General features: G+C 46.3%; 1 protein-coding gene across 1 annotated transcript in view; it reads right to left on the reverse strand.

Annotated features, from left to right (window-relative positions):
- Nucleotides 1–2,213: 2,213 nt before the first annotated feature.
- Nucleotides 2,214–26,973, reverse strand: part of Hn (phenylalanine hydroxylase) — a 126,535-nt gene continuing 101,775 nt past the window's right edge. Inside the window, exons 10-13 of the mRNA XM_075675329.1 lie at nt 11,375–11,470; nt 9,299–9,432; nt 7,532–7,647; nt 2,214–2,415 (exon numbers count right to left, since the gene is read on the reverse strand). Of these exons, the coding sequence (XP_075531444.1) occupies nt 2,375–2,415; nt 7,532–7,647; nt 9,299–9,432; nt 11,375–11,470 (387 nt within the window). The 3' untranslated portion in view covers nt 2,214–2,374. The remainder of the gene's footprint in view (nt 2,416–7,531; nt 7,648–9,298; nt 9,433–11,374; nt 11,471–26,973) is intronic.

Consider the following 26,973-nt stretch of genomic DNA (forward strand, 5'->3'; position numbering starts at 1 on the left):
ACATAAAAACGAAAAAGAAACTGTGGTGTGCATTCCTCAAAGGTTAGTGAGTATTGACAATTTTGAAAATGTACTTCTTGGTTTTTGTAATTACATTGTTGCGAGGGGAAACGACAAAGCAGGCAGCTCAAAGTAAATGGCCATTACCTAGTAGCGTCAAAAACTACGAGCTTCCTCCTTGTCGTTTACCACTATTAAAGCGTGGAGATATTTTATTTGTTTCGGTGAAAAACACCGAGCAACGGAGTAGCGTACTATGTTCGTCATTCTCTACACCGAAACCAGTTTATACCAGAACAGAACAAAGAGACATGCTGCGTCATGTCTTATGAAAAATCTGCTTCTGTGCTCTTATGTCGAAAACAAAAAAATTCTGTTATTCACCAGGTTTCTTGCCGTCGGTCGTAGCCAACAGTATCATGTTTATGTTCGCAACGTTTTCTTGCTATGAAAACAAACTTATGTTACAATATTCAGGAGAGGTGAACTGTATTGTCATAGTACGTCGTGATCGTCATCATCATCATCATCTCTTGTGTCCACTGAAGGATGAAGGCATCTCCCTGTGATCTCTAATTACACCTGTCCTGCGCCAACCAATTTCCTTCTTTCCATACATAGCAGTCAAAGCTGTGGAGACTAGAGAGACTTCTTGCAGTGGCGAGGGGGGGGGGCTGCGTTTGCACTTGCATGCACCCTGCCGTAGGTGCATCCTTATGTAACATTTCAACACTTTTTTTTTTCATCTGCAACATACCAGTTGGCGATAAAAATGAATGTGCAGAACTCGCAATACCGGGACTCGGAGTATGTCGGCGGCGAATAAAGAAAAAAAAAGAAGCAAGATGAACAAAAGACATGGCTTGTAGCCCTAAAGCCCGAACGCCACGTGAGCGATTTTGCGCGCGACGGCGACGAGCGACGGCTTTGAGCTCCGAAACGGGCCTTTGCTTGAACAGATCACTCATTCTTGTCGCTCGTCACCCGGAAGGGCTACGAGTGACTCGCCAGTAGCCCGAAGCCGGAACTGGCTCTAGTACATCTCAAGTACTACCGATTGTCGCACGGAACGAGCAAACGACTAACTTTTATTACGTTCGACCTATTGCAAGACCTTCAGAAATATTTTATTCGGCTCTTTGCTGTAAAACACATAAATTTAAATCGAAAAATTCGAGGGACACTTCATTGTCCCAGCGTGGATGATTGCAAAAGCATTGCGACCACCACGCGATTTCTACGCTCTTTCAGTCGTTCAGTAACTAGTTCTTCGGACACCTACTTCTTAGTCGGACACCCAACGAAGGCCGTGGGTTCGAGTGCCTTAATTATATCTACCTTAATAAAGCTCGCATTAATTAACACCAAGGCCTGTAGGTTCGAGTGTCGTAGATAACTACTTTAATTAACAACCTTAATGAACTTCGTCTTAGTCACCACCAAGGGACGTGGATTCGATTCCCATCAGTCGTTGTGGGTTCAAACGCCGTAATGAAGTATCTTAGTTAAACCTGTACTTCAATTAACGCTGCCCCATACCGTGCCTCAATTAACTCCGCATTAATTAACTTCAGCGGTACTGGGTTCAACTACCACCGAAGGTCCAAGCTACGGCTCCCACCAAATGTCGAGGGTTTGAGTACGTTAACTATACCATAGTTAAATATATCTCATTTAACTGTTCCTAATTAACTCCACTTTAATTAACACGAAAGGTATGGTTTCGACCCCCACAAAAAGGTCGATGGTTCGAAACCTTTTTGGACCATCGTGCGGTCAGACCAACGCCACATGATGCTTTCGCATTAGTAGAGCATGCGTCACGCCAGTTTCGCAACGTATCAGCTGCCCTGATACCGGCAACCCCGGGGAGACGTCGCTCAAAGTCGTCGCTCGCGTTGGGTAGCCATCTCCATTGGGTCGATTGTTGCCGTTGGGCGCAAGATCACTTGCGTACAGTTCACACTTGAACGTGACCTAGCCGAGCGAAAGGTGAGACAATCTAGGCTGGCAGTGAAGCTCACCTCCTGGCCACAAGGCAATGCAGCATTTCAATTCCTCCCATCTCCCGTAACAACAAACCAACTAAAAGAATTGCCGGAGAACAGACGGTGTAACAAACTGCAGTTTGTTACACTGTTCAGTTTATACCTCTAATTTACACCGCGGCCTGGTGAGGAGCTTTTCAAATGACCTTTTATAGCCGTAATAAATTAAATGGAGATAAAATAGTTTTATTTGTGAGCAGTGATATACAATGCGGAAGTATCATCTCTCGCGAACTGAGAAGCTTTCCGCGTTCGCCTCTGGCTGAAGATGGTCCTGTCTTCCGGCTTTTTCTTCGATGAATGCCTGTGCGTTCCGCTTATACACCTCAGATTTTCTTCAAGGCATCAGCCAGGAGGGTCATTTCGGCTGTAATAGAGGAGAATGCAAAATAATAGTCAGTGATTTAAAGACGCATTCCATAATGGCCACTTTTGACCATATTCTTTCTGTAAGTACAAGTTAGGCAACACTCCATTTTTTTACGACCTGTGGAATAAACAATATCGCCTATCAAAGTCGAACAGAAAAGCATGAGTTGATTTGCGCTAGTATCTGCAAAGTGCGGACGAATAAATACTAATATGTAAACGCAGAGGCCCTCATGAAGCTTTTCTTGTTCCATATATCTACATTTCCTGTCGTCGCGTTACCCGAAACCTTTAGCTTTTAGCTTTACCCGAACTTTTTGGTTTAGGTTTCTCCTCCGAAAGTGGCCCTTAGTCTCTTTTTCGGGGTCCTACATTAGTCGCCACACATATCTTTCTTCAAAAAGAAATCATGTGAGGAGCGACTTTCTGAGTGCTGTTGTCGATGGCATATTGGGACGGGGTTGAGAGTTGTTTTATTTTATCTTTATTTTCTAGTAAAAGCACAAAGTTGTAAACGTATTAGGCGTTGTGCAGCGCAAACGGGAAACCCGAGACGACAGATTCGAGGAAACGACAACGCTACTAACAATTGAAGGTTCAGTACTCTGTACAAATAAGTATATATATCATTGTTCAGCAGGAAATAAAGAAAAAAAAACAGCCTGTAAGTTTCAGTCGTGCAATATCATCTTTTAGAGGCCGCTACCGAGAAAGAAAGCTACATTTCTTTTATTTTTGGACGAAAGCCTCAAACAGCCCATTAGCCGCGTTTACATGAATGAGACCGAATGAGACCGAATGTGGCAGTGGCCCATCATATTTCATACCGCATCGCGAGTAATGTTATGCTAAAGCACTTACACGTAGCTAATTACCCTTGGTGCGACAGTTTCGGTACACGGTGTCGCACATCGAAGGCAAAACGGCCCTGCCGGCGTGACCATAGTGTCGCCATCAGGGTCACCATTTTCTCAACGATTTTGGTGTCCCGCAGCTCGGCGAGCGCAGTAGTTCTACAGCAAATTCCCTTCCCATAACCCGCCGTGGTTGCTCAGTGTCTATGGTGTTGGGCTGCTGAGCACGAGGTCGCGGGATCGAGTCTCGGCCACGGCGGCCGCATTTCGATGTGGGCGAAATGCGAAAACACCCGTGTGCTTAGATTTAGGCGCACGTTAAATAACGCCAGGTGGTCGAAATTTCCGGAGTCCTCCACTACAGTGTGCCTCATATTCAGAAAGTTGTTTTGGAACGTAAAACCCCATAATAAATTAAATTCCCTTCCCATAATTCCTAATATGTGATGCGATCGCGTTTACATTTCACTCCGAAAGTCGACTTCCTCATCTCAATTAATCCCTGCCTGACGCATTAACGTGACACTTTCCTAGGCCATTGGCTCTGCTTGCGTGCATACGATGAAACTAGAAATACGAAAACTAGAACTAGGTGTGAAGCAATGGGATGCGCCAGTTGTTGCATTCGTGTGAACGCGGTTATTGATCCAAAAAGCCAGCGGCGTCTGTAGCAGTCAAACGGCACCTAAGTTTCCATTAGCTGCGACGCCAAGTCACAAGCGCGCACCTCACGCGCTTGTGCGGCTTGTGACGCCAGCTCGCACTTGCTGGCTCGAGTCTCGACAGAGCACAGAGAGAGAGAGAGAGATGGGAAGAAGGAAAGGTGGGGAGGTTAACCAGACTGAGTCCAGTTTACTACCCTACACGTTGGGGAGGGGAATGGGCAGTGAAAAAGGGAGAGATAAAACGTGAGTCCATACCGCACTTTCACATGCACTAAGTTAGGTGTAGGATGTCTATAGTCGGGCACTCAAGTCTGTTGCCTTCAGGTAGTGAAGAAGTGCTCGAACTGCTTTCTGGGCTAACGAACTGTGAGGCCAGGCTCCCGGGATCTTTGCTCCCGTAAATGGCCTGTCATCCAGTCTACTCAAGGCACACTGGAGAGCGGGCGAAAGCGCCCACCTGCTCCCGCGGTAATGCGTGAGGGGAAAGGGCATCGCCGTGACGCCACGTCATCCTCGCGCTAGGAATGTTAGGCGCATGTTCCTCGTCCGCCAGCGTTGTAACTGCGCCTCAGTAAGGCAAAATCAAAACGCGCCAAAGCGTGCTCACTTGCACGCGACGGACCACTCAGCAGCGTTCAATTGCACATTACTGCTTTCGCATTTACAACTCGTAAGACACTGAGCACGTGCTGGTGAGAAACTCGTAGGAAATGCTAAGGTGTCCTCGGAATTTTTGCAATTCCCGTGGAAACTGTCCAGATTTCTGCTGGAAAGAAAACCGTGTATGAGACTACCTGTGATGACAAAGCGCTGATTCATCGATTCGCAGACAAGACTTCCTTGGTAAATTGTGATGAGAATGCCCGGAGGAAGCGAAAGATAAGCTACGCCTAGCATCGTGGAATACGAGGCCCAAATGCCACAAAACAGAGTTAATGTATAATAAGAATGACAATTGATGGAACCGTGCGCAAGTCTTCCAGACCCTCGTTAACAGTGTGTTAAAACCAAAGTCCAGACGGCACACCGAGTACAACACACATCATGACTCTTGCGTATTCTCAAGGGAGGTCAAGGGAGCAAGACCGAGATGTTCCAGTGCACCCACCCGATCTCCTGAAGCGTTTTATTGCTGCACTGACAATACCCCAACGCGCATAGCGGACGCTGCTACAACTTTTACATTGTAGTTAGACCAACAAAGAATGAATCTCGAAAAACCAGGCAGACGTGTCCGACTTGCAAACGTTTCAGCTTAGTTGTACTTGTATATGTATTCATGAATATCATTAATAACGATGTGAGGCCTCAAGCAAAGTGGATTGATGCAGGGTACATATTCCTGGCAACAGCCACTGCATTGCGGAGCGTGGCGTATCTTTCCTTCTGAGAACATTAGGCGCCAAGTCAATTTGTCTCTTGCCTTTCAAGGGACGAAGATAACAACCACAGGAAGCAAGCGGATAGGTTATAGGTCAAAATCCTATCATGCTAGGCTGTCTTCCTCGAGAGTATCAAATGGAAATTACATTTATAGCAGTATGAACAGAGCGGGGATGTTATTTTAGTCGTGTATCTTCATGCAGGAAAGAGAACCAGCGACATCAACGTGACTTATCACCACGTCCATCGTGTTCCTTTGAAAACCTGAAGATTACATTTCGCTGCCGACAGACGATGTCGTATCATGGGAGTGATGCGAATGGATGCATTTCTGCATGTCGCTTGCTTCCGCAAAAACCCAATAAGCTATACAACAAAACCAGACCACCTTGAACCTCTCTCGATACCGGCCTTCTCACTCCCAACTACCGGCGATAACCGCCGGCGGGCTTGGCGGACGATCTATTTCAATCTCTGGAAGCAATGGCGCCCACGTTGCGAAGCAATATCATTCCCTTTCACATTGCGTTAGTTTCTCGCGGGGTCCCATGGGGACACTGCGCAAACGGTGTGCCAAAAGCAATGACGTCTACTTCTCAAAGTGAAGAGCGCGACCTTGGTGCCTTTGCTGTCGAGGCTGATCCTAAAGAAATTGCAGTTTCTAAGCATCAACTGATGTGCTGCTTTGACATCGTATAAAAAGAAAGGAAAGAAATAAGCAGAATCTGCCTACCTCTAACGTGCATCGACAGCCGTTTCGATATTTTTCATAAACTATATTAAGAAGCTTGCCCAAAACGAAAGTGCTCCAGCATTTCAGCATGACTGCTCTGGATCGGGCCCGACGACGACGAGAGTGCTTCTGTGGCAAATGGTCCTTTAAGTAAGTAAGCATCGACCCGTATGCGTGAAAGTAGTGCCTGTATCTTGCCGCAGCGAAGTGTTGGGAAATGGTGTCCGCGGGGATTGAATGAGTCCTCACAGTTTGGAGCTGATGGCTGTGTTGACACGGACAGTACTTTGGCCGTGTCATTGCCTACTTTTCAAATTTGACAAGAAATACATACTTATATATTCCTATGAAGTCGTAATTACACACTCTGCATACAAGTAGCAGCATAGTCTGATACATAAGTTATGTGCAAGATATTTTTTTTCGACAGAAACCATTCCTTTAAAGAAATGTTCGCCTCTGTTAACGTCCTCCCCCCTGTTTCTTTTTTCGGGGACGTCTCAACTTAGGTTTTAATGTATTTGAGGGTTACGGCTTGCCGGACTTCGAAGTGGCAGTTCACGTTAAGGATATTGTTTGGCTTAGGTTTGAATGGCTAGATTATATCTACACTGCGCGCGACTTTTACGTAACAGGTTACTTTAATTTCCTGGGCTTGTAAATGTGATCGTGTAAGTTTATGATGTACAGTATAGTTCAATCGGTCACTTGCTGTGCATTCGATTCGGCGTTTGTTTTCAATATTTCCGGCTACATATTGGCATCTGCCAGTGAGTCAAAGATGTGTAGATCCTGCACCAAACGGCGAATGGTGGCAATTTATATTAGGCATTAGAGGAAACCGTTGTTATGTGCAGGGTACACTGGGAAGGTGTAAAGAGTACACCTTTCCGCTCCGGTCATTGCCATGCAAGCACCGTGCAAGTGGCATGTCAAAGCTTTCCAATTATATGCGACAGTGGCGGTGCGCTTCATGTGTAATTTATGACTCTGAGCATGCGCGAAAAACGAATACGATGACAGCAATATGGCCAACATGATTCACTAATTTAGTTTTCAGTGCTCGGAACCAACAATGAAAACCACCTTGTCCAATTTTTTGCTCTTCTGATAATTCATGATGAAAAATTCGCTCGGGAATTTGAATGTTTTTTCACAGCTGCCTGCTAAACATGAGTTTCCGTTGTGGAGGCTTTCCATCACGTCGTGTGCCCGAAATAATGACACTCGCCTGTTTTAAGAGTGAAAATGTGCTGATTTGTAACTTTGGATGAACCTGCTGTCTTCTGTAATGCGAAATTATGAGATAATTTCATTTTATTTTACGGTAGTGCGCGACGCCTTAGCACATTTATTTCCTTGCTAGTTACTTGTTGTTAACTTGGCTTTGTCTTGTTCAAGACTTGTTTTTTTCTGGGAGGCGTACATTTGTACTCCTACAGCGCTCGAGAGTTGCACATTCCACAAGCGAATACTCACACTGAATGTCACAGGCAAGGTTTTGCACTTGGATGTTTGTGTCGACGATTTCGACACTCTGGGTGTAGGGGTTGTAGCGGACCGTGAACGGCCTTGGGATCGACAGAGCGTACTCCCTGCAAATATTAAAAAAAAAGAAAACAGATTGCTTGCTATTTTGTCGACAGATTGCCCTTGAAAGTGTTTCCTTTAATTCCTTTAGCGAAAGGTAATTCTTTAGCGAAAGATGGTTGACTATCAAAGAAGAAAATGAAGGGGAAACGCTTCGATTTCCTTAATTTCGTACCAGAACTAGCTCGTCTCTGTGATGTCACGGATTTAATTGTATTTTTCCGTATCTGGAGTGTGTTGGCCAACAAACAGTGCTTATATAGAACTTCCTATTTCGAACATTTGGTTGACATTTGACAGCTACGTAGTCCTTCGTTATTGACAAACACTGAACTACGTTCGAGTACAGATGCTTTCGAAATTCTTGACGTCACATTGAGCAAGTGTGGAATTGCCATGGTCTAACGTTTGTAATGTTTTCTTTGGCTTACCAAACCTCTTGCCACAGGTAGAAGCTGCACTTTTCGTTATCACAAAATCATATTTGTATGATGTAGCTCAACTTAACCTTTCTCTTCGATGTTCGTTTAATGCAACGTTTAACTGGAAGATCGAAAGAAAGTCCTCAGGACAGCTTTCAGATGGCCTCGCTCAAAGGCAACGCAGGCAAGCACACTTGCGGGCAACTTTCTGTGGCTGTGAAGGGAAAGCTGCGGGCGCATGGCCGCTGCACATGTGTTACAGCGCCAAATAGTCCGGCAGCGTTTGGCAGTGCTTTTGGTTGCCCGGAACACACGCTGAATCGACGCAGGTTCCACGTGCGATAGTTTCGCGTTTCCCCAGATGCGAAAAAGAGAGAGCCTCAAAATAACTAAACCTTCAAACTCAGTGGTGTGCTCTATCTTGTTAAACTGTTGCTAATGAATACTTTGTTTAGCGCAAAAAGACAGACACAAGAAAGACGACAGGACAAAGCGCTACTCTCAACTGACATCATTTTATTACGTCACTCCTTTATAGACCGCTCAAACCAGAGGAACATGCGCAGTGAGCACCATGCGGTGGAGCCACCAACATCCGATCCCAAGCGCGCACTCATGCGACAGAATCCAAAAAAACAAATTCAGCGCTGCACAAGGTTAAGGAAGGCACACTAATACACTGTGACCCCAATGACCGAATGAAAAATGCTTCCGATAACTCTCACGCGGTGGTGTCACGGCAACGCATTGTGTTGCTAATGAGGTGTTTGTTTCCTTTTCGCCAGCCTAAACTAACGTGGATTAAAACCCGGGTCTCTTTTCAGAAGCGCTCTCACTTGTGCGCGCTTTGCCTCCGTAGATTTTCCTTCATAGCCGCGCACGCTAGTATAGCGACAAGTACGCATACGCGCGGTCCAGCAGTCATGACACCTTCTACTGGTATGAATCGGCTTTAGCAATAGAGAACACACCCGACCTAGCATTCTGTCGCAGCAGCATCAGCGGGACGTCTCAAGTGCCGTACGCAAATCACGCTTATGTTTTTTTCGTGCGTGTTGCGGATAGTGCACTCCGGTTTTTGCTCCAATACTTCTGAAACTGCAAAAGTGTTGGCGTTTAACTTAAGCGCTTCACCTGACGCTGTTCTAAAGCTTCCTGTTGCTTCCCGCCAACTCTGTAAAGTGCTACCTCAGATAAATAAAGGCCACGCCATGTACAAAAGTATTTCACTGACCTCACTTTCTGCTGGGCGTTCTGGAAGCTTTGCGCCACGTAGTAGATTGGCTGGTACTGGGTTATAGGGTACTTCTGCTCACCGGTCACCGCTGGGTCGAAAGGCTTCATTTCTGGCTTTCCGCTGAGACAGTACTGAAAAATTAATGCACGGTGTTGTCAACGTGCAAGCGTTGCAGCTGTAGTAAGAAAATGCGCAAGAGCCACAGGGAAATTTCAGCTTGCGGCGTAGAAACACTATGGACGAGGACACAGGCAGCAATCACACACAGGCAGCCTGCACATACGAATAGTGTACATGCACAAGCAGTTGACACATACTAGTTGTGACATAGAAGCAGTGGATTCATACCAGTTGTGACATAGAAGCAGTGGACACATGCCAGTGGTGACATACAAGCAGTGGACACACACTAGTTGTGACATAAAAGCAGTGGACACACACTAGTTGTGACATAAAAGCAGTGGACACATACTAGTTGTGACATAAAAGCAGTGGACACATACCAGTTGTGACATACAAGCAGTGGACACATGCCAGTTGTGACATGCAAGCAGTGGACACATGCCAGTTGTGACATACAAGCAGTGGACCCACACCAGTAGTGACATAGAAGCAGTGGATACATACCATCTGTGACGTACAAGTAGTGGACATATATCAGATGCAATATACATAGATAGGACACATACAAGCAGCGGAAACACATGCGCCTTGTGACATACAAGCAGAAGGCACGGCACGTGCAATAAGATCAAATATACAAGTAGAGGACACTAAAGATGCAAGTGCTTGAGAAAAAAACTGAACATTTCGCAAAAAGCAGTTTTTTTTCGTTTTTATCAACCAGGATAAAATTGAAAAAGCATGAAACTGAGCTTCCCTGCAAATTTCTTCTGTTGTAATGCGACTCCTTTCGGCGTATCTAAATATTTGGTCAAAAGAACGAGTTTGGGAGTCTGCGAAGCACCTGGATCCATCCACGGGCTGGCAAGGACTTTGCTTCAACCAACCCTTAAGCCCCCTCACCTGTCGCGTACTGCAGATTCCCCCTTATTCTGTGGCTGTGGCATGTGAAAGAAACTTGTCCGAGTTTTGAAATTTGCGCACCAAGCTACACAACAGGCTCGCAGGGGATCGCGTGCAAGAACTTGTCTGCGGAAGGCTTCGTGCGCTGCACATTTCAGTCAAGCCGAATTGAATCGGAAACAGAATGATACGAATGTCGGGCTTGATTCTTTGACGCGAAATTAATGCCTTGACATGAAATGGTACCTAGATTTAGAACCCAGAAGCTCTGCTGGGACGTTTGCGATGCAATAGTGTAATAATTATGTTATTTTCAGTGTTATAGAACTAAATGTGTCGTGTTTTTCATAGCTCTGCGCGTGATCGTGTTTTTTTTTTTTCATTTTTCGTAATTTTCTGAAGAAAAACGCAAGAGAAATCAGTTTCTCACGCCCCTCAAAATTTTATGTAGAATCAGACCTCTAGGGAACACACATTCCAGTTGTTACACACAAGCTGATGACACCGGCAAGCAGTGGACACACATACCAGCTGTGAGTGAGCGCTTGACATGTGCCCGCTTCGCGTTTCTTCACTGCCGCGCTCTAGCTTGCCACTTAGTAAAACGGACTTGTCCGTCCTAGTGTAGTCGCTCGAAACGCCCACGCAGATAGCCTTACGCAGTTCACGCAGCCTCCCCTCAATTTCTCTCCTTCCGAAGGAGATAGCCGTCCTAACTGAGTGATTACAAGTTGTTGGCCCTGCGCGTGCTGAATTTCTGTTGCTTTTCGTGCTTCGAGATAGTGGTAAAGTGTGTGTATATATGTATATGCATATGAATATATAATATGCTGACTCAAAGAATAAGGAGTCTTGATTGTAAGTCAGTGCTGTGGTCTGTGTCCTTCTCATCGTGATGTCGTTTAGCGCTGCTTTCGGCTCGTTCACTTGGTGCTCGATAACTAGGTGTCTAGCGTGTGTCTACCGGTGTCTAGCGCAAGGTGCTGAGTCAGCGGTAATGAAGTTTTCGCTTTTAGTCAGAGGGCGGCACACAAGTGAACTACTCACCTCGAGTTCACCGAACGATGAGAGCAGGCCGGCGCCGTAGGCCTTAAGGTGCCCTTCTTGTTTGCAGATGCCGAACTCTACTGTGAACCAGTAGCACTGCAATAAAGAAAAAGAATTGATAATGAAATTGTTGATCTTCTTGAGGAAGCGTTGAATGAATATATTTTGCTAAATCTCCGGACAAAGACGTCGATACTCTCTGGACTATTTTCAGAAATGCGTAATCTGCACTCTGTGAAAAATACACTCCCTCTATGTATGCGCAAGACAACCCCAAAGCTGATAAGCCCTGTAAAAAAAGTGTTGTAAAAAAGCTTCTAAAAAACGTTATCGCTTATACCAGCAATATAAAAGAAACCCTGCTGTTGTTCAGCCCTGTCTGGACGAATTGGATCTGCTGCATAAGTGTCCTATAACAATAGCGAAGGGTATTATACCTCTCTGGACTATATTGGAAATCGCTTGAAACTGCAATAGTTCCCAAAAAATGGAAGACGACTTTGATTGTACCCATTCACGAAAATGGTCCGAAATCTATAGTAGCCAATTCTAGGCCGACTGCCTTCTGCTGTATATCTTGCAGGATACCTGAACGTGTTCTATACAGTAGTACGTTGAAACATTTAAACATTGTTTTTTTCTTCCAGAACACACACGTGTTTAGCGCTGGTGCTTCATGCACCACACAATCAATAGAGCTTTTTCATAACGTTACCACAGCGGCTTGTATCAGTCCACAGCATGTGGATTGATACAATATTGATGGACTTTAGAAAAGCATTCGAGTCCGTTCCGCTCAAATTAATAAAGCACAAATGCTCTGTTCTCGGCATTAATCAGAATATGTTTAATTTGATTGGAGGCTACCTTAACAAGAGAAAAAGTGCGTTTTCTTTGGGGCAAGCGGTCTTGCTTTGCGTAAGCAACTTCGGGTGTGCCACAAGGCTCGGTATTACGGCCATTATTATTCCTAATTTTCCTGAATGACATCGGGTCTAGTATATCTTTCAGTGTCAGATTGTACGCGGATGATTAAGTAATTACAGGGCAGTCAGTAAAGATATAGTCACATGAAACCACTTCAACAAGATCTTCTTCATATCACTTTAAGCTGTAACACATGGGAACTAGGTCTAAATGGAGACAACAGCTACCATGCAATATTTAGCAAAGGAAAGCGCATACTGGACACGACGTACACGGTCGGTGGTAAAGTAAACCGAAAAGTTCCCGAAGTCAAATATCTAGGCGTGCTCCTTTCAGAAGACCTTTCATTTAATCAGCTTATTAATAACACCGTAAAATTAGCTGCCAGCATGCTTAGCCTCGTTATTCGAGCAATCGTCATGCGCTCCTCAAGTGCTGAAGATGGCGGCGTATAGACAAGTAGTGAGACCGCACACAGAAGACGCGTCCAGCTCATGGGACCGCGTTCAAAACTGCCTCAGCCATAAAATCGAAGGTATACAGAACCGTGCGGTGGCAGCTAGTGTCACACATAGGAAGGCTACCATAGAAATCAAACGCCTTGACAGAAGGCGGAAGGAAAACCGGCTGAAACTAATGCGTGCAATTTATAATAACTCAACTCATACCAGCAAATATAAATATATCAAGCCTCCTCACTACCTCACGCAGGACGGATTACCGTTCTAAAAATTATTATATTAAATGTCGCACAATTGCATGAACTTCTCTTCTGAGAAAAAAAACAAACTTCTGAATGGAACGCTTTACAAGAGGAGGTGACCACAGCTGATGGTGTCCACTTCGCTCAAATGACCAATGATTTCTAAAGACTAGTTATTCTTGCACTGGGCTGTTCTTGTGGCTCGTTATGTATATTCCGAAATTGTTGATGCCTCGTTTTATAGTCATCTATTCAAGAGCCTGTCTGTTTGCTTATTTGTATTGTTCTTTTTTTTACATTTCTACCCGCTCTCCTGCTTTAATACTTCGACGCTGCAGGGTATGTCACAAAAAAACAAAATTGAATACCTGCAAGGCACGCGCTGAATGCGTGAACACGTATCAGGTGTCTTCCCAACGAAGAGCGACCTCAAGTTAAATGCGACGTAGGAAAAAAATTAAGATGCGTATATGGACTGTTCCGCTGGGCCTTTCTTCGAACTCTTGCTGAAGTAAGCGCCTGTCATGTGATATAAAGGGGAAGCTTTAGCTCGGAAACTTCTGCCTGAATACAGAGCAACAAAGATTTTGTGTTTGTCGGGGTCCACTGCGGAGATTTTGTCGAAGTCTGTTGTTTCTAAAAGAAGTTAAACTGGTATGCCTGCAGGTGGCAGATTTTTTTTTACTTAGGCCATCATTTTTAATCCTGTTAACATTTTATTAGAACTCAATTTTCTGCGCGTATAGTTTCACATTCCCAGTCACCCAAGCTTTGTATAAGCTTGGGACACTAGGTATATGCTGGCTGCTATTTCGGGTAATTGTCTGATCTCAAAAATATGGAGACCATCTTAATGTATTTACGGACGCGTGGGTAAGCAGCGACGCTCAAGGCGCAGCAGCAGCTTTCTTCTGCCCTTCGACGGACATAAAGGTGTTTCGAATACCTCATCCATCTTCGTCAACTACTGCGGAGCTGGCAGCGATTGATCTTGCTCTGAAGTACTTACAGAAAGAAATAGGCGCATGAAAGGTCGTCATCCTTTCAGGCTCCCGTACTGCCCTTAGCAGGCTGTTGAGAAAGGATGGCAACAGCCCAATTCTACGCAGTATAATAGAGTCCGCCGACAAAATTACTTTTCCTGGAGTGTCCCTGGTTGCCCAGTGGATACCTTCACACGTGGGTATTGCTGGAAATGAAAAGGCTGATTGCCTCGCTTCAACTTGTGCTCACAACAGGAGTAACTGCCCAGAAATTTATTATATGATTGACAACGCCCGTGCGTTAATCCGCCATTACCCCCTAGAGCAGCACCCTGACTACTGGGTTACAAACGGCTCGTTCCCTCTCCGTGTTCGTGGTCATTCCGTGCCTCATAGTGCTAGAGCACGGTTAGTGAAATTCATAGTTGGCGCTATGTTGGTGCGCGAAGGTTTGTATCGTCAAGAACGTGCGGACAGCCTATCGCGTACTTCCTGTGGAGCCTGTGGGACACTTGAACAGCGTATATTGCAACGTAGATTGAAGACGGAGTCTTACAAAAGACGCTTCTGTTTAATCGCGGGCCAGGAGAAGAACGTGCAGCTCACGCGCTTCATCGTCTTTCATGGCGCCGACCTTTTTGCGCGCCGTCCCACGGTGCGAGAGCCCCACATCATTGTGTCAATTGCCTCCCACCGCCTCCCAATGCGAAAAGCGACCGCCTCGGTCGCGTCAAGAAGTTCTTTCGGCGACAAGAAATGGAGCTCCTCAGGTGCATTTTGGCGTTCACGTACGCGCATAGTAGGGTTTCATGCGCACTACATGAACAACTTCCGCGCGAGGACGACGACGGAGCGAACCGGGGTAAGAACTGCAAGGGACGACTTCGTAGGTCACGTCACTGAGGTGGCGTGTAACCCTGTAGGGACCAAAATACCGGCGGAGCAACTTTTCTGAGAGTCCACGGCGACGGATGGGCGTCCAGACCCACACGAAGGCGCCGCTATTGCAATGGACGTCTCGTCGACCCTGGTTGTAGCGAAGGGTGTCGGTATGCTGTTGGCTCCGGATACGATGCTGAGCTAGCTGGCGTGCTTCTTCGGATCTTTGTACGAATTCTTCCGCGTGTTCGCTTGGCGGGCTATTATCAACCAGAGGTAGCATGGCGTCAAGTGTTGACGTGACGTGGCGCCCGTATACAAGTTCGAACGGCGTAAACTGTGTAGTCTCCTGTACAGCGGTGTTATACGCGAAGGTTACATAGGGTAAAATCTCATCCAACATCTTGTGCTCTACGTCGATATACATCGAGAGCATATCAGCCAGCGTTCTGTTCAGACGTGCAGTTAATTCATTGGTTTGCGGGTGATACGCAATGCTCTTGCGGTGAGAGCAATGCGTCAGCTGGAGAACGTCCTCCATAAGTTGGGCTGTAAATGCTGCACCGCGGTTGGCGATGTCGTAGGACGATGTGGCTTACAAAGAACTTGGCCACTTCATACGAGTTTGCTTGCGGAATCGCTTCGGTTTCGGCGTACCGGGTTAAGTAGTCGGTAGCGACGACTATCCATTTGTTGTGCGTAGAGGTCACTGGGAATGGCCCAAGTAGATCCATCCCTGTTTGTTGGAACGGTGCTTGAGGAGGGTCCACAGGGTGGAGAAAGCCAGCTGGTTTAACTGGTGGTTTCTTGTGGCGCTGACAATCACCGCACGTCTTGACGTACCGTTGCACAGAAGAAAAAAGCCGGGGCCAGTAATACTTCTGGCGTATCCTTGCTAATGTTTAAGCGAATCCCAGGTGTCCAGCGCATGGCTCATCATGGCAGGCTTGCAAAATCTCTTGGCGCAGTGCCGACGGCACGACAAGGAGGTACGTATTTGGAGCGCTTCCGCAGTTTTTCTGTAAAGGACGTTGTTGTGCAAAGAGTACGATAAGCCGCGCACGAGCTACCGAGGTTAGACACCTTCAGCTCCTTGAAGGTGCTCGATCAGCGGCAGTAGTTCAGGGTCAGCGCACTGGTGCTCAGCCATCCTTATGGCGTCGATAACGCCGACAAATGGCATGTCATGGTCAGGGTCAGAGGACGTCGTAGGGAGTGGTGCGCGTGACAACGGGAAGCTTAGCGGAGCTTGTGCGATGTCACCACAGGCCCTGCACAGCACGGTAAATCTTTTAAAGGTGCCAGAAATTGTCGCGCACCCAAGTATATAGCGTATACGTAGACCCGCATATAGTTGAACAACGTCCCAGAAGTTCCAGTGAAACACTGAACTTTGCAAACGCCGTCCGTGCATCGCCATTCGGCCTAAATGCTATTTTCCTACCATACCCTCGTATGCAATACAAAAATTGCACGGAAGCTGTATATTGGTCTATAACATTTGTTTGCTTGAGATTCTCTTATGCATTTCGTTACAGAAATGTAATATCTGCATTTAGTCCAAAGATGCGTAATTGTAAACTTCGTGCTTCTATTTTTGCTTAAGTTTGTCGGTTGTAAAACTTGTAACCCTTGTAAAAAACTGGAGTTCGTGCGTAAAATAAGAATTCTGCTCTTTATAGTTGTCAAATTAAAATTTGTCGCAATTGCAACAGATTTCATTCAAATCTATCCCCGTAAAGCTTCCTTTTAAGAGAGACAGGGGTATTTATTATGAGAGAAAAGCTGGAGAGGTCGGCCTGAGTCAGTGTTCTGACTTGCTATATACTCGGCGTTGGGGGAAGGGTGTAAACAGAAAGAATAGAGAAGACGTTGATTATGAGGACAAAGGTGGTGGCGAGAATATTGCGCGCTCTAAGCCTCTTGAATGTCTCTGGTCCAGTCTGCTCTCAAACAAAAGCTTGTTGAGAGCCTTCAGACTATCGGGATGATGCCAAGGATCAGGCGAAGGTCCCAATAGGACCTTTTCAGCCAATGGTGCAACAACAAATTTTCATCAAGATGTCTGTCAGAGATTTTACCTGCACATCAAGTCTCGGAAAGATGCACAAGAGGTGTTCTGTCGTCTCGGGAATGGAGCATTCCTCACAATTCGGACTGTCCACCCGGCAGACGAGGTGCAGGTAGCGCCGGGTGAATGCCACATTTTATCGTAGGAGGCTCTAGCTCGGGACCAAGTCCTATTTCACTATTAATACAGAGGTAAAACTGAAGAAAGCTTTTTAAGAGAGCGAGGTAAATTAGAGTAACCTTAGGAAGCTGAATTTCCATTTCGAAGCTCGAAGTGTTAGAAAAATATCCAAAAATTGGTAAGCTAAAAAAACATTAAAGCATGAAGTTTACGAATGCGCAACTTTGCACAAGAACAGATCTCAGAGTTAAAGCTCGTTTGCATGTATTTGTTCTCCTGCAATTTTCAAGAATTAAAAAAAATATATTTATGCTATCAATTGAAAGTTCACTTGCTACAATGACTGGATTTCAGGTTATTTGTTTGGAGTGTAACGAACTTAATCAAAATTTGTGTAGTGGTTACTGTATAGACCGATTTTCCTTCGTTACGATATATTTATACGGAAGCTTTCGAGCTAAATTTTCTCATTAAACTGTCAAGACCACCACCGAACGGCGGATGACGGAGCTCGTTCAAAGAAAGAAGGCCTCGGTGATTAGAGGATTACGCCTGAGAGATGAGCGAACATCACCGAGGCGAAAGCATCGGTGATGAAAGCATGCTACCTCTCGGCACGAGGTGGCTTTTTTGTGGCTTATTTGCCTATGCACGTCGACATCAATGTCGAGCACTCACCAAAATTTTTAGGGTGGTAGCAAATGTACGGTCGTCAGCAATATGAAAAGCAACGGCGAAATTTTTAAAATATGTAACTATATATGTAAATATATAAATGCAGAAAAATAGATAGGTGACAAGTAGTTTTCCTTTTTGAGCATTTAGTCCCATTGAACACGTTTATGAAAGGTACGTGTTTAGCCTCTACTTGCTTTTGAAAAAGAAAATCTTCGGTGCACTGTTTATTATTGCTCACCACTCTTCGCATATATGCATGCAACGTTGGCTTAACATAAGCGTACGCAGCTCGCTACTTACGCTGTAGAACCATCATCATCATCATCATCATCATCATCATCATCATCAGCCTAGTTACGCCCACTGCAGGGCAAAGGCCTCTCCCATACTTCTCCAACTACCCCGGTCATGTACTAATTGTGGCCATGTTGTCCCTGCAAAAGTCTTAATTTCATCCGCCCACCTAACTTTCTGCCGCCCCCTGCTACGCTTCCCTTCCCTTGGAATCCAGTCCGTAACCCTTAATGATCATCGGTTATCTTCCCTCCTCATTACATGTCCTGCCCATGCCCATTTCTTTTTCTTGATTTCAACTAAGATGTCGTTTACCCGCGTTTGTTGCCTCACCCAATCTGCTCTTTTCTTATCCCTTAACGTTACATCCATCATTCTTCTTTCCATAGCTCGTTGCGTCGTCCTCAATTTCAGCAGAACACTTTTCGTAAGCCTCCAGGTTTCTGCCCCATATGTGAGTACTGGTAACACACAGCTGTTATACACTTTCCTTTTGAGGGATAGTGGCAACCTGCTGTTCATGATTTGAGAATGCCTGCCAAACGCACCCCAGCCCATTCTTATTCTTCTGGTTATTTCAGTCTCATGATCCGGATCCGTGGTCACTACCTGCCCTAAGTAGATGTATTCCCTTACCACTTCCAGTGCTTCGCTATCTATCGGAAACTGCTGTTCTCTTCCGAGACTGTTAAACAATACTTTAGTTTTCTGCAAATTAATTTTCAGACCCACCCTTCTGCTTTGCCTCTCCAGGTCAGTGAGCATGCATTGCAATTGGTCTCCTGAGTTACTAAGCAAGGCAATATCATCAGCGAATCGCAAGTTGCTAAGGTATTCTCCATCAATTTTATCCCCAATTCTTCCCACTCCAGGCCTCTGAATACCTCCTGTAAACATGCTGTGAATAGCATTGGAGATATCGTATCTCCCTGTCTGACGCCTTTCTTTATAGGGATTTTGTTACTTTCTTTGTGGAGGACTACGGTGGCTGTGGAGCCGCTATAGATATCTTCCAGTATTTTTACATATGGCTCATCTACACCCTGATTCCGTAATGCCTCCATGACTGCTCAGGTTTCGACTGAATCAAACGCTTTCTCGTAATCTATGAAAGCTATATATAAGGGTTGGTTATATTCTGCACATTTCTCTATCACTTGATTGACAGTGTGAATATGGTCTATTGTTGAGTAGCCTTTACGGAATCCTGCCTGGTCCTTTGGTTGACAGAAGTCTAAGGTGTTCCTGGTTCTATTTGCGATTACCTTAGTAAATACTTTGTAGGCAACGGACAGTAAGCTGATCGGTCTATAATTTTTCAAGTCTTTGGCGTCCCCTTTCTTATGGATTAGGATTATGTTAGCGTTCTTCCAAGATTCCGGTACGCTCGAGGTTATGAGGCATTGCGTATACAGGGTGGCCAGTTTCTCTAGAACAATCTGACCACCATCTTTCAACAAATCTGCTGTTACCTGATCCTCCCCAGCTGCCTTCCCCCTTTGCATAGCTCCTAAGGCTTTCTTTACTTCTTCTGGCGTTACCTGTGGGATTTCGAATTCCTCTAGGCTATTCTCTCTTCCACTATCGTCGTGGGTACCACTGGTACTGTATAAATCTCTATAGAACTCCTCAGCCACTTGAACTATCTCATCCATATTAGTAACGATATTGCCGGCTTTGTCTCTTAACGCACACGTCTGATTCTTGCCTATTCCTAGTTTCTTCTTCACTGTTTTTAGGCTTCCTCCGTTCCTGAGAGCCTGTTCAATTCTATCAATATTATAGTTTCTGATGTCCGCTGTCTTACGCTTGTTGATTAACTTAGAAAGTTCTGCCAGTTCTATTCTAGCTGTAGGGTTAGAGGCTTTCATACATTGGCGTTTCTTGATCAGATCTTTCGTCTCCTGCGATAGCTTACTGGTTTCCTGTATAACGGCGTTACCACCGACTTCTATTGCGCACTCCTTAATGATGCCCATGAGATTGTCGTTCATTGCTGCAACACTAAGGTCCTCTTCCTGAGTTAAAGCCGAGTACCTGTTCTGTAGCTTGATCCGGAATTCCTCTAGTTTCCCTCTTACCGCTAACTCATTGATTGGCTTCTTGTGTACCAGTTCCTTCCGTTCCCTCCTCAAGTCTAGGCTAATTCGAGTTCTTACCATTCTATGGTCACTGCAGCGTACCTTGCCGAGCACGTCTACATCTTGTATGATGCCAGGGTTCGCGCAGAGTATGAAGTCGATTTCATTTCTAGTCTCACCATTCGGGCTCCTCCACGTCCACTTTCGACTAACCCGCTTGCGGAAAAAGGTGTTCATTATCCGCATATTATTCTGTTCTGCAAACTCTACTAATAAATCTCCTCTGCTATTCCTAGAGTCTATGCCATATTCCCCCACTGACTTGTCTCCAGCCTGCTTCTTGCCTACCCTGGCATTGAAGTCGCCCATCAGTATAGTGTATTTTGTTTTGACTTTACCCATCGCCGATTCCACGTCTTCATAAAACCTTTCGACTTCCTGGTCATCATGACTGTATGTAGGGGCATAGACTTGTACCACCTTCAATTTGTACCTCTTATTAAGCTTCACAACAAGACCTGCCACCCTCTCGTTAATGCTATAGAATTCCTGTATGTTACCAGCTATTTCCTTATTAATCAGGAATCCGACTCCTAGTTCTCGTCTCTCTGCTAAGCCCCGGTAACACAGTACATGCCCGCTTTTTAGCACTGTATATGCTTCTTTTGTCCTCCTAACCTCACTGAGCCCTATTATATCCCATTTACTACCCTCTAATTCCTCTAATAACACTGCTAGACTCGCCTCGCTAGACAGCGTTCTAACGTTAAACGTTGCCAGGTTCAGATTCCAATGGCGGCCTGTCCGGAGCCAGGTATTCTTAGCACCCTCTGCAGCGTCACAGATCTGACCGCCGCCGTGGTCAGTTGCTTCGCGGCTGCTGGGGACTGAGGGCCGTGGTTTGATTGTTGTATTCATATAGGAGGTTGTGGCCAAGTACTGCACCAGGCTGGCCAATCCTGCTCTGGTGAGAGAGTGCGTTACCGCGCTGTAGAACACGTAGTAGCAAATCTTCGTTCCGCTTCTTACTATTTTTTATTTCGGTTCACTGCTTTTGGTACAGATTTAATATGCGCGCTGGAGAGATTAGAGTCGGTAAACGCGAAATCCACGTGGAGGAACGAAAATGCTTTCACTCGCCCTTTTTAGAGGACCCATTTGACATGTTTCTCGCCGGTTTTAATTAAAGTCCTCATTATAGCCCAGTTAATAACGGTTTTCAAGGTAATACATAACACGTGCATGCGATGTGGCCGCTGCTGGAAGATTCGCAACATGAAGAGCACGCGGGCTTTCGCAACACCTGCCAGTTTTTGGTGCTTTTTCATTGCAGACTTGTGGCTCAATAGCTTGACAAATGCGACAATGGGATACTCCGCGTAATGGCTCAGTCGTGCTTTTCGTACTTTACGGCGTCACGTGACACCAGTGGGTGTAAGAGTGGGCGAGCGGAAGGGATTAATTAACAGAAACCGGCCCACGCGCTTGCAGGTTACTTCATTCTATTAGCACCCAAGAATAATAGGAAGTAGAAAAATACAGAAGACAAATGAAAGAAGTGATAACAGCTAATGAAGAAATACGCTAGCGTAGGGAAAAGAAACGATGACATATAGGCTCACAACCACACGCACTAATAAAAGGAACAAATGTTTGCCAACTGAACATAGGCTGCATGCTACGCAGGATTTGTCACTTAGAGTGAGTCACGCGAATTAAAGGGCCACGGAGCACTTTGTACCTTTGAGCTCTTACTGGCAAACCGCAAAACTTTTTCCCTTTCTTTTTCTGTGCCTTGATCAAGAATCCCTAAATGTAGGAGAACTGTGAATTATGGTAGCCGATATTTATTCGTCATCACTTCCGTGCAAACAACGAAGATGAAATGTAGCTAGGTATGCGTCCTACTTCTTTCCATATACAACGGTAATTGCCATTGTTTCGTCGTCAAATTTTTCACTGTCATCGTCAAATAACTGTGCGCACATTTGACTGTTAATCGTCGCGATTTCGTGCCTGCTTTCTGGCCTAGCTTGAGAACGGTGTTGTGAAATTGTAGGTTGAACCAGGTAACATTATTAGTGCGCAAATATAAACAATCTATGAGATAACGCGTTATGTAGCTTCATAGTAGCTGACTCGCACGCATCGGCGTTCGTTAGATCCACAGCGTTTACTTGAACGCTTCATGACAGGTTCGCTTGCGTGCTCATGCTACAGTCTAAGAATTTCAAACCAGCTGCACGCACAAAAAGACAATGCACCTGCGCTTCACCTTCTTAATGGGAGCCGAGGCAGCTGGAGTTCACTCACTGCTTAGTGGTTTTGCTCGTCTAACATGAACAAAGGGTTGTCCAGAAAATAGAAGCTCCTTTCTTCAAGCTAAAATAACTTTCCCTCACTGGTGATACCGGGATCACCCACAAATTTTGCACTAGTCGTTCAAGTCTTATCCTGAAAACAGTAACACAAAGAAAGATCTGCAAGAAAAAAACAAATTGCTCCTTTAAAAATACTACTTGACGTATTGGAAAAAAATATTATTGATTGTGTATATATATAACCTGTATATTGTATACAACCTGTATAGACCCGCCGTGGTTGCTCAGTGGCTATGGTGTTGGGGTGCTGAGCACGAGTTCGCGGGATAAAATCCCGGCCACGGCGGCCGAATTTCGATGGGGGCGAAATGTGAAAACATCCGTGTGCTTAGATTTAAGTGCACGTTAAAGATCCCCAGGTGGTTACCGCCCTCAAGGCTGTGTGCATACGAGGCAGTGTGACAAGCGTGCGTACCGCAACCGGAAAAAAAATTCACCGACCATTACGACATTATTTTTTTGTGGCGATAAAGAGTTGCGCTTATAGCATAATTTCTATTGCCCATATGTGTATTATACGTGCGCTCCCTATTGCGTAATTGGAGCGCAGCTCTATACGTGTTTTTACTTCGCGACATATTGGCTGGCGCGGTTAATTTGTCTCGTGCGGCACGTTCCAAACGGGCGAAGTGTGGCGCGTCGCCTCACTAATCGGGAGATCGCGAGAGGCAGCGCGTTGGTTACACGTGGGTGCGATTCACAGCAGCTGCCGCAGACGGACTTCCGCTCATGCGGCGCTTGCTTTCCTTACATATGTTGCGTCGCCGCGCAGCCAATGCACCTTGCGCTGCACCGCGCTTTTATTTTCGCACTTTCGCTCCACCAATAGCGAGAGCGGCCCGTCGCCGCCAGGGAATTAAGTCGTGCCACAAGTGGCACCAGTGTCAGAGGCGACAACGCGCAATGGAGCATCACATCGAGCCTTAATACTCGGAGTCGCTCGCCATCGCCTCCCGCAGGAGCAGTGACTCCCTCACACACGCCGGTATACCGTGGACTGCCCTGAGCAGCAGACATAACGGACGAGCATAGCGCTCCCAACCTCACGGCACCCTGCCCCCCCCCCTCCCTCGAACGCGCAGAAAAGATCGGCCATGCGGAGGCCATGGCGCCGGCACCAGCGCGGCCGTGTGCCCTCGGCTCCTCCTCCGCTTCCCGCCTCATGATTACGCTGCACACTCGTCCTGCGCTTTCCCCCTCTCTTCGCTATGGCCTTTCTTTCATCTACCGCTGCGCTCCGCATTCGCGTTCATTCCTGGCGGCGCTCGTTAGGCCGGTTACGCCGACGTCGCCGACGCTCGCCGCAGGAACGGGCTATTAAGAGCTGTGCTCTAGAAAAAAAAAACGCGGAGCACGCCCACGCTTGTTTACAACGTCCTGCTTCCGCATGAGCGGCGGATGTAGGAGGGTTGTTAGCTGAGCAGTGGAGGAAGGTCGTAGACTGCAGTCTCTCGGCCAGACCCGATGTTATTCCGACGATACCGGAAGCACGATGTCTGCGACAAACACCCATAATACTGTATCATTTCCCGCTCCAGGAGTAGTAGAGTAGAAAAGTTGTTTACTGTAGGAAAACTGTAAGGTCGGCTGGGAGAGCTGGATAAGTGGGAGTAAAGCGCAGGCACTCGAAGGTAAGCAAACTGGCTGTTTGAAAAGCGAGTCGAGAGTTGAGAACGCAGGCAGAAGCGGGATGACAGAAATATGTGTTTTCAAAGGCGAGCCCAGGTGCTATCTCTAGTTGCAGTGCAGACAGGTTGTCGTTCTTGAGTCTTGCAATAACTTTGAAAGTGGGCTGTGCAAACTCTATAGCAATAGCGCAATGACATTTTTTTCTTGATTTTAAAGGTATCGACTTTGTTACTGAAAGGTTTCCTACACTAAAAGCGGCCTTTCGTAGTTTCATGAACTTGCTGATACCTCTGTTTTATTTATTTGGTAATCTTGGCGTGGCACAAGGAATCTTTAATGGACCCGGCGTTCAACCCTAAACAGTGTGGGGAGCACACGCGGCCATCTTCCACCGCGCCGTCGCGTCGAGAGCCGGCATAGACAGGGGAGAGGCGCACTATGCCCTCTCCCGATTCTCCCTCGCTCTCGCGACGCGCGCGCGCCCTTCCTCCCCTACTTGCAGGCAGATAGCTGACGGGCGAGGAGGACATTCCCCTCGCCCGTCGCGAGCGGAATCAAATGTCTGGGTGTGCACTTTGACCATGATATGACATGGCGCTCTCATGTAGATTTCTTCACCGGCAAACTGTCACAGGTTTGCCGGTGCTGTCCATTCCTCTAGGTACCAGCCGCAATCCGTGAAATTGCTGATTTGTAACTCGCTTTTTTTCAGCCACTCAAATTACTGCTGCCCCGTATGGGGGAAAACTTCAGCCACAAATATTCACAAGCTGTTTGTTATCCAGAAGAAATTTCTTCTTGTCATTTGTAATAAGCCTCGTGATTTTCATTCCGCTCGTCTTTTCAGCGAGAGAGGGGAGACCCTCTCTCTCTGACGCCGGACTCCTAACCTGCCTGACTGGAGTACCTGCCGCAACCCGTGAGTGACCTCGTTTGCCTTACTATCCCGGGCAACGAGGCCAGCCTACTTATTACTATTACAGAGAGGACGTCCCTCTGCCAGTGTTCTTTATTGCCGGTAGCAATGAACGTTCTTACAGTTGACGCCGCTGGTTGGCTTATTCGTTCGAACCCGACGTAGCCGCGATTCCCGCGCTACGGGTTTGGGAGTAACGCAAAGCGACTGCGTGGGGCTAGATCCGGAGCTCGCCTTCAGCCATAGTCGCACGAAGAGTGGAAACCCCCTCCCCCCGCAAGAGTAGAAAGGTTAGGAATTCTGACACCACTTTAGTAGCTCTATCGCTTTGCTATTTTCGCAGAGATTATCAACCTGTGAATGCATAGACAAAACCAAATTTGTTGCAATTCTAACGCCAAACATATTGCATTTTGTAGCATTAAGATGAGTTTCTCGTTATATGAAACCCTGTTGTAACATGTAAATATAATGTATTAAAATATAATGTTCTGTAGCAAGTAAAAAGAACAATCTACAAAAGAAGTCGCAGCTTCGCCGGAAGGGCAAGGCGCTGGTTGCGACCGAAATTCGTAGACAGTTCAGGATAGTAATTTCATCGGTCATATAAACTCCGAACATTCGCTTACTATCTGGATTAACAAGGATGGTGTCAGCGCTCACCAGCAAACATGAACTCATCACACTCGAAGACCGCGGACACTCGCTATCAAAACGCCGTCGAGAGGAAGCGTATGGCAGCGTCACGCGACGTGAGTGAGCACGAAGGTCGCTTCGGTGACGAGCGAAGTGACCATAGTGTTGTGTAATGCTTCAACGCAAGCTGATCGGCGAGAACACAGCACGCACAAAGATATGAGCCGCCTGCAGATCGCTGCGTGCCTTGCGCTGCCACGCAAGGCACGCAGTTGCTGGCGTAGTAGAATGCGCCAGCCTCCTCCCCGCGCTGCCTTCCAACTTTCCTCCCACTCGCGCGCGAGATTGAGCCGCAATTGTCAGTTGCCCTTGCACCCGATCGTGAAATACGCAGTCACCGCCGAAGCAGACGCAGCCCTCTCCCTCTCTCCAATTCACCCCCCTCCCACGGCCTATCACGCGACGGAAGACGGCGCGTTCGCTTTCCGCTTTAGTCCTTCGCGCGCAGTAGGCTGAGCCGGGATCGTCCGCGCCCCTTACGTGCTTTCACTCGCACATAGAGACTACGGCGCGTGGTGAAGATGTTACCGGCCTTAATTGGAATCTCACGGAACATAATGACAACGTCGACAGCTAGAACGCGCCTGGAGTGTCCACATAATTGCCATCTTAATAAAACGTACCCAAGGAGACAATTTTAAAGTATTTGATTCGCGTTCCTAAAGGCCTTCCGTGAAATGCGCCATTTTTCTGTATCGTTTCAGCAACAGCTAAAAACTGCATGACAGAGAGTTCGCACTTCTCGGGCGCAGTGCCGTGAAAGAGCAGCGTGGTTTGACAGGCAATTTTCAACCGCCATCGAAACATAACGTGTGGTAGCATCTCTGGGCGATTGGCAACCTCCTTGGTACGTCTGTTGCTTTGAAATTATACAGCTTTCAGTTCGATGCTATTGCATGCATAATCGCTTTACTCGTGTTTCAAACAAGTGTTTCGCTAAGACTGCATTGATAGCGTTGCCATCGCGTCATACAGAAACGCGTGGCAATCTGAAGGGAGGGCATTGAAAATGCCAGGAAACACTATAGGTAAAAGAGAAGCTATAGGTAAACACTATAGGTAAAAGAGAAAAATGAGGGAGTTGCCAGAAATAGACATTGTCCAGTGGAATAAGGTACCACATCAATCACGAAAAAGTACGAAAACAGAAATCGCTTTGAAGTACAGCAGCGAAGAGCTCGTTGATACACCCAGCACATTAAAATGAATCCAACCACAAGGAGTTGGAAACCAAGCTGAAC

Source organism: Dermacentor variabilis, chromosome 11, assembly GCF_050947875.1.
Source record: "Dermacentor variabilis isolate Ectoservices chromosome 11, ASM5094787v1, whole genome shotgun sequence".
In the NCBI taxonomy this organism is placed as follows: domain Eukaryota; kingdom Metazoa; phylum Arthropoda; class Arachnida; order Ixodida; family Ixodidae; genus Dermacentor; species Dermacentor variabilis.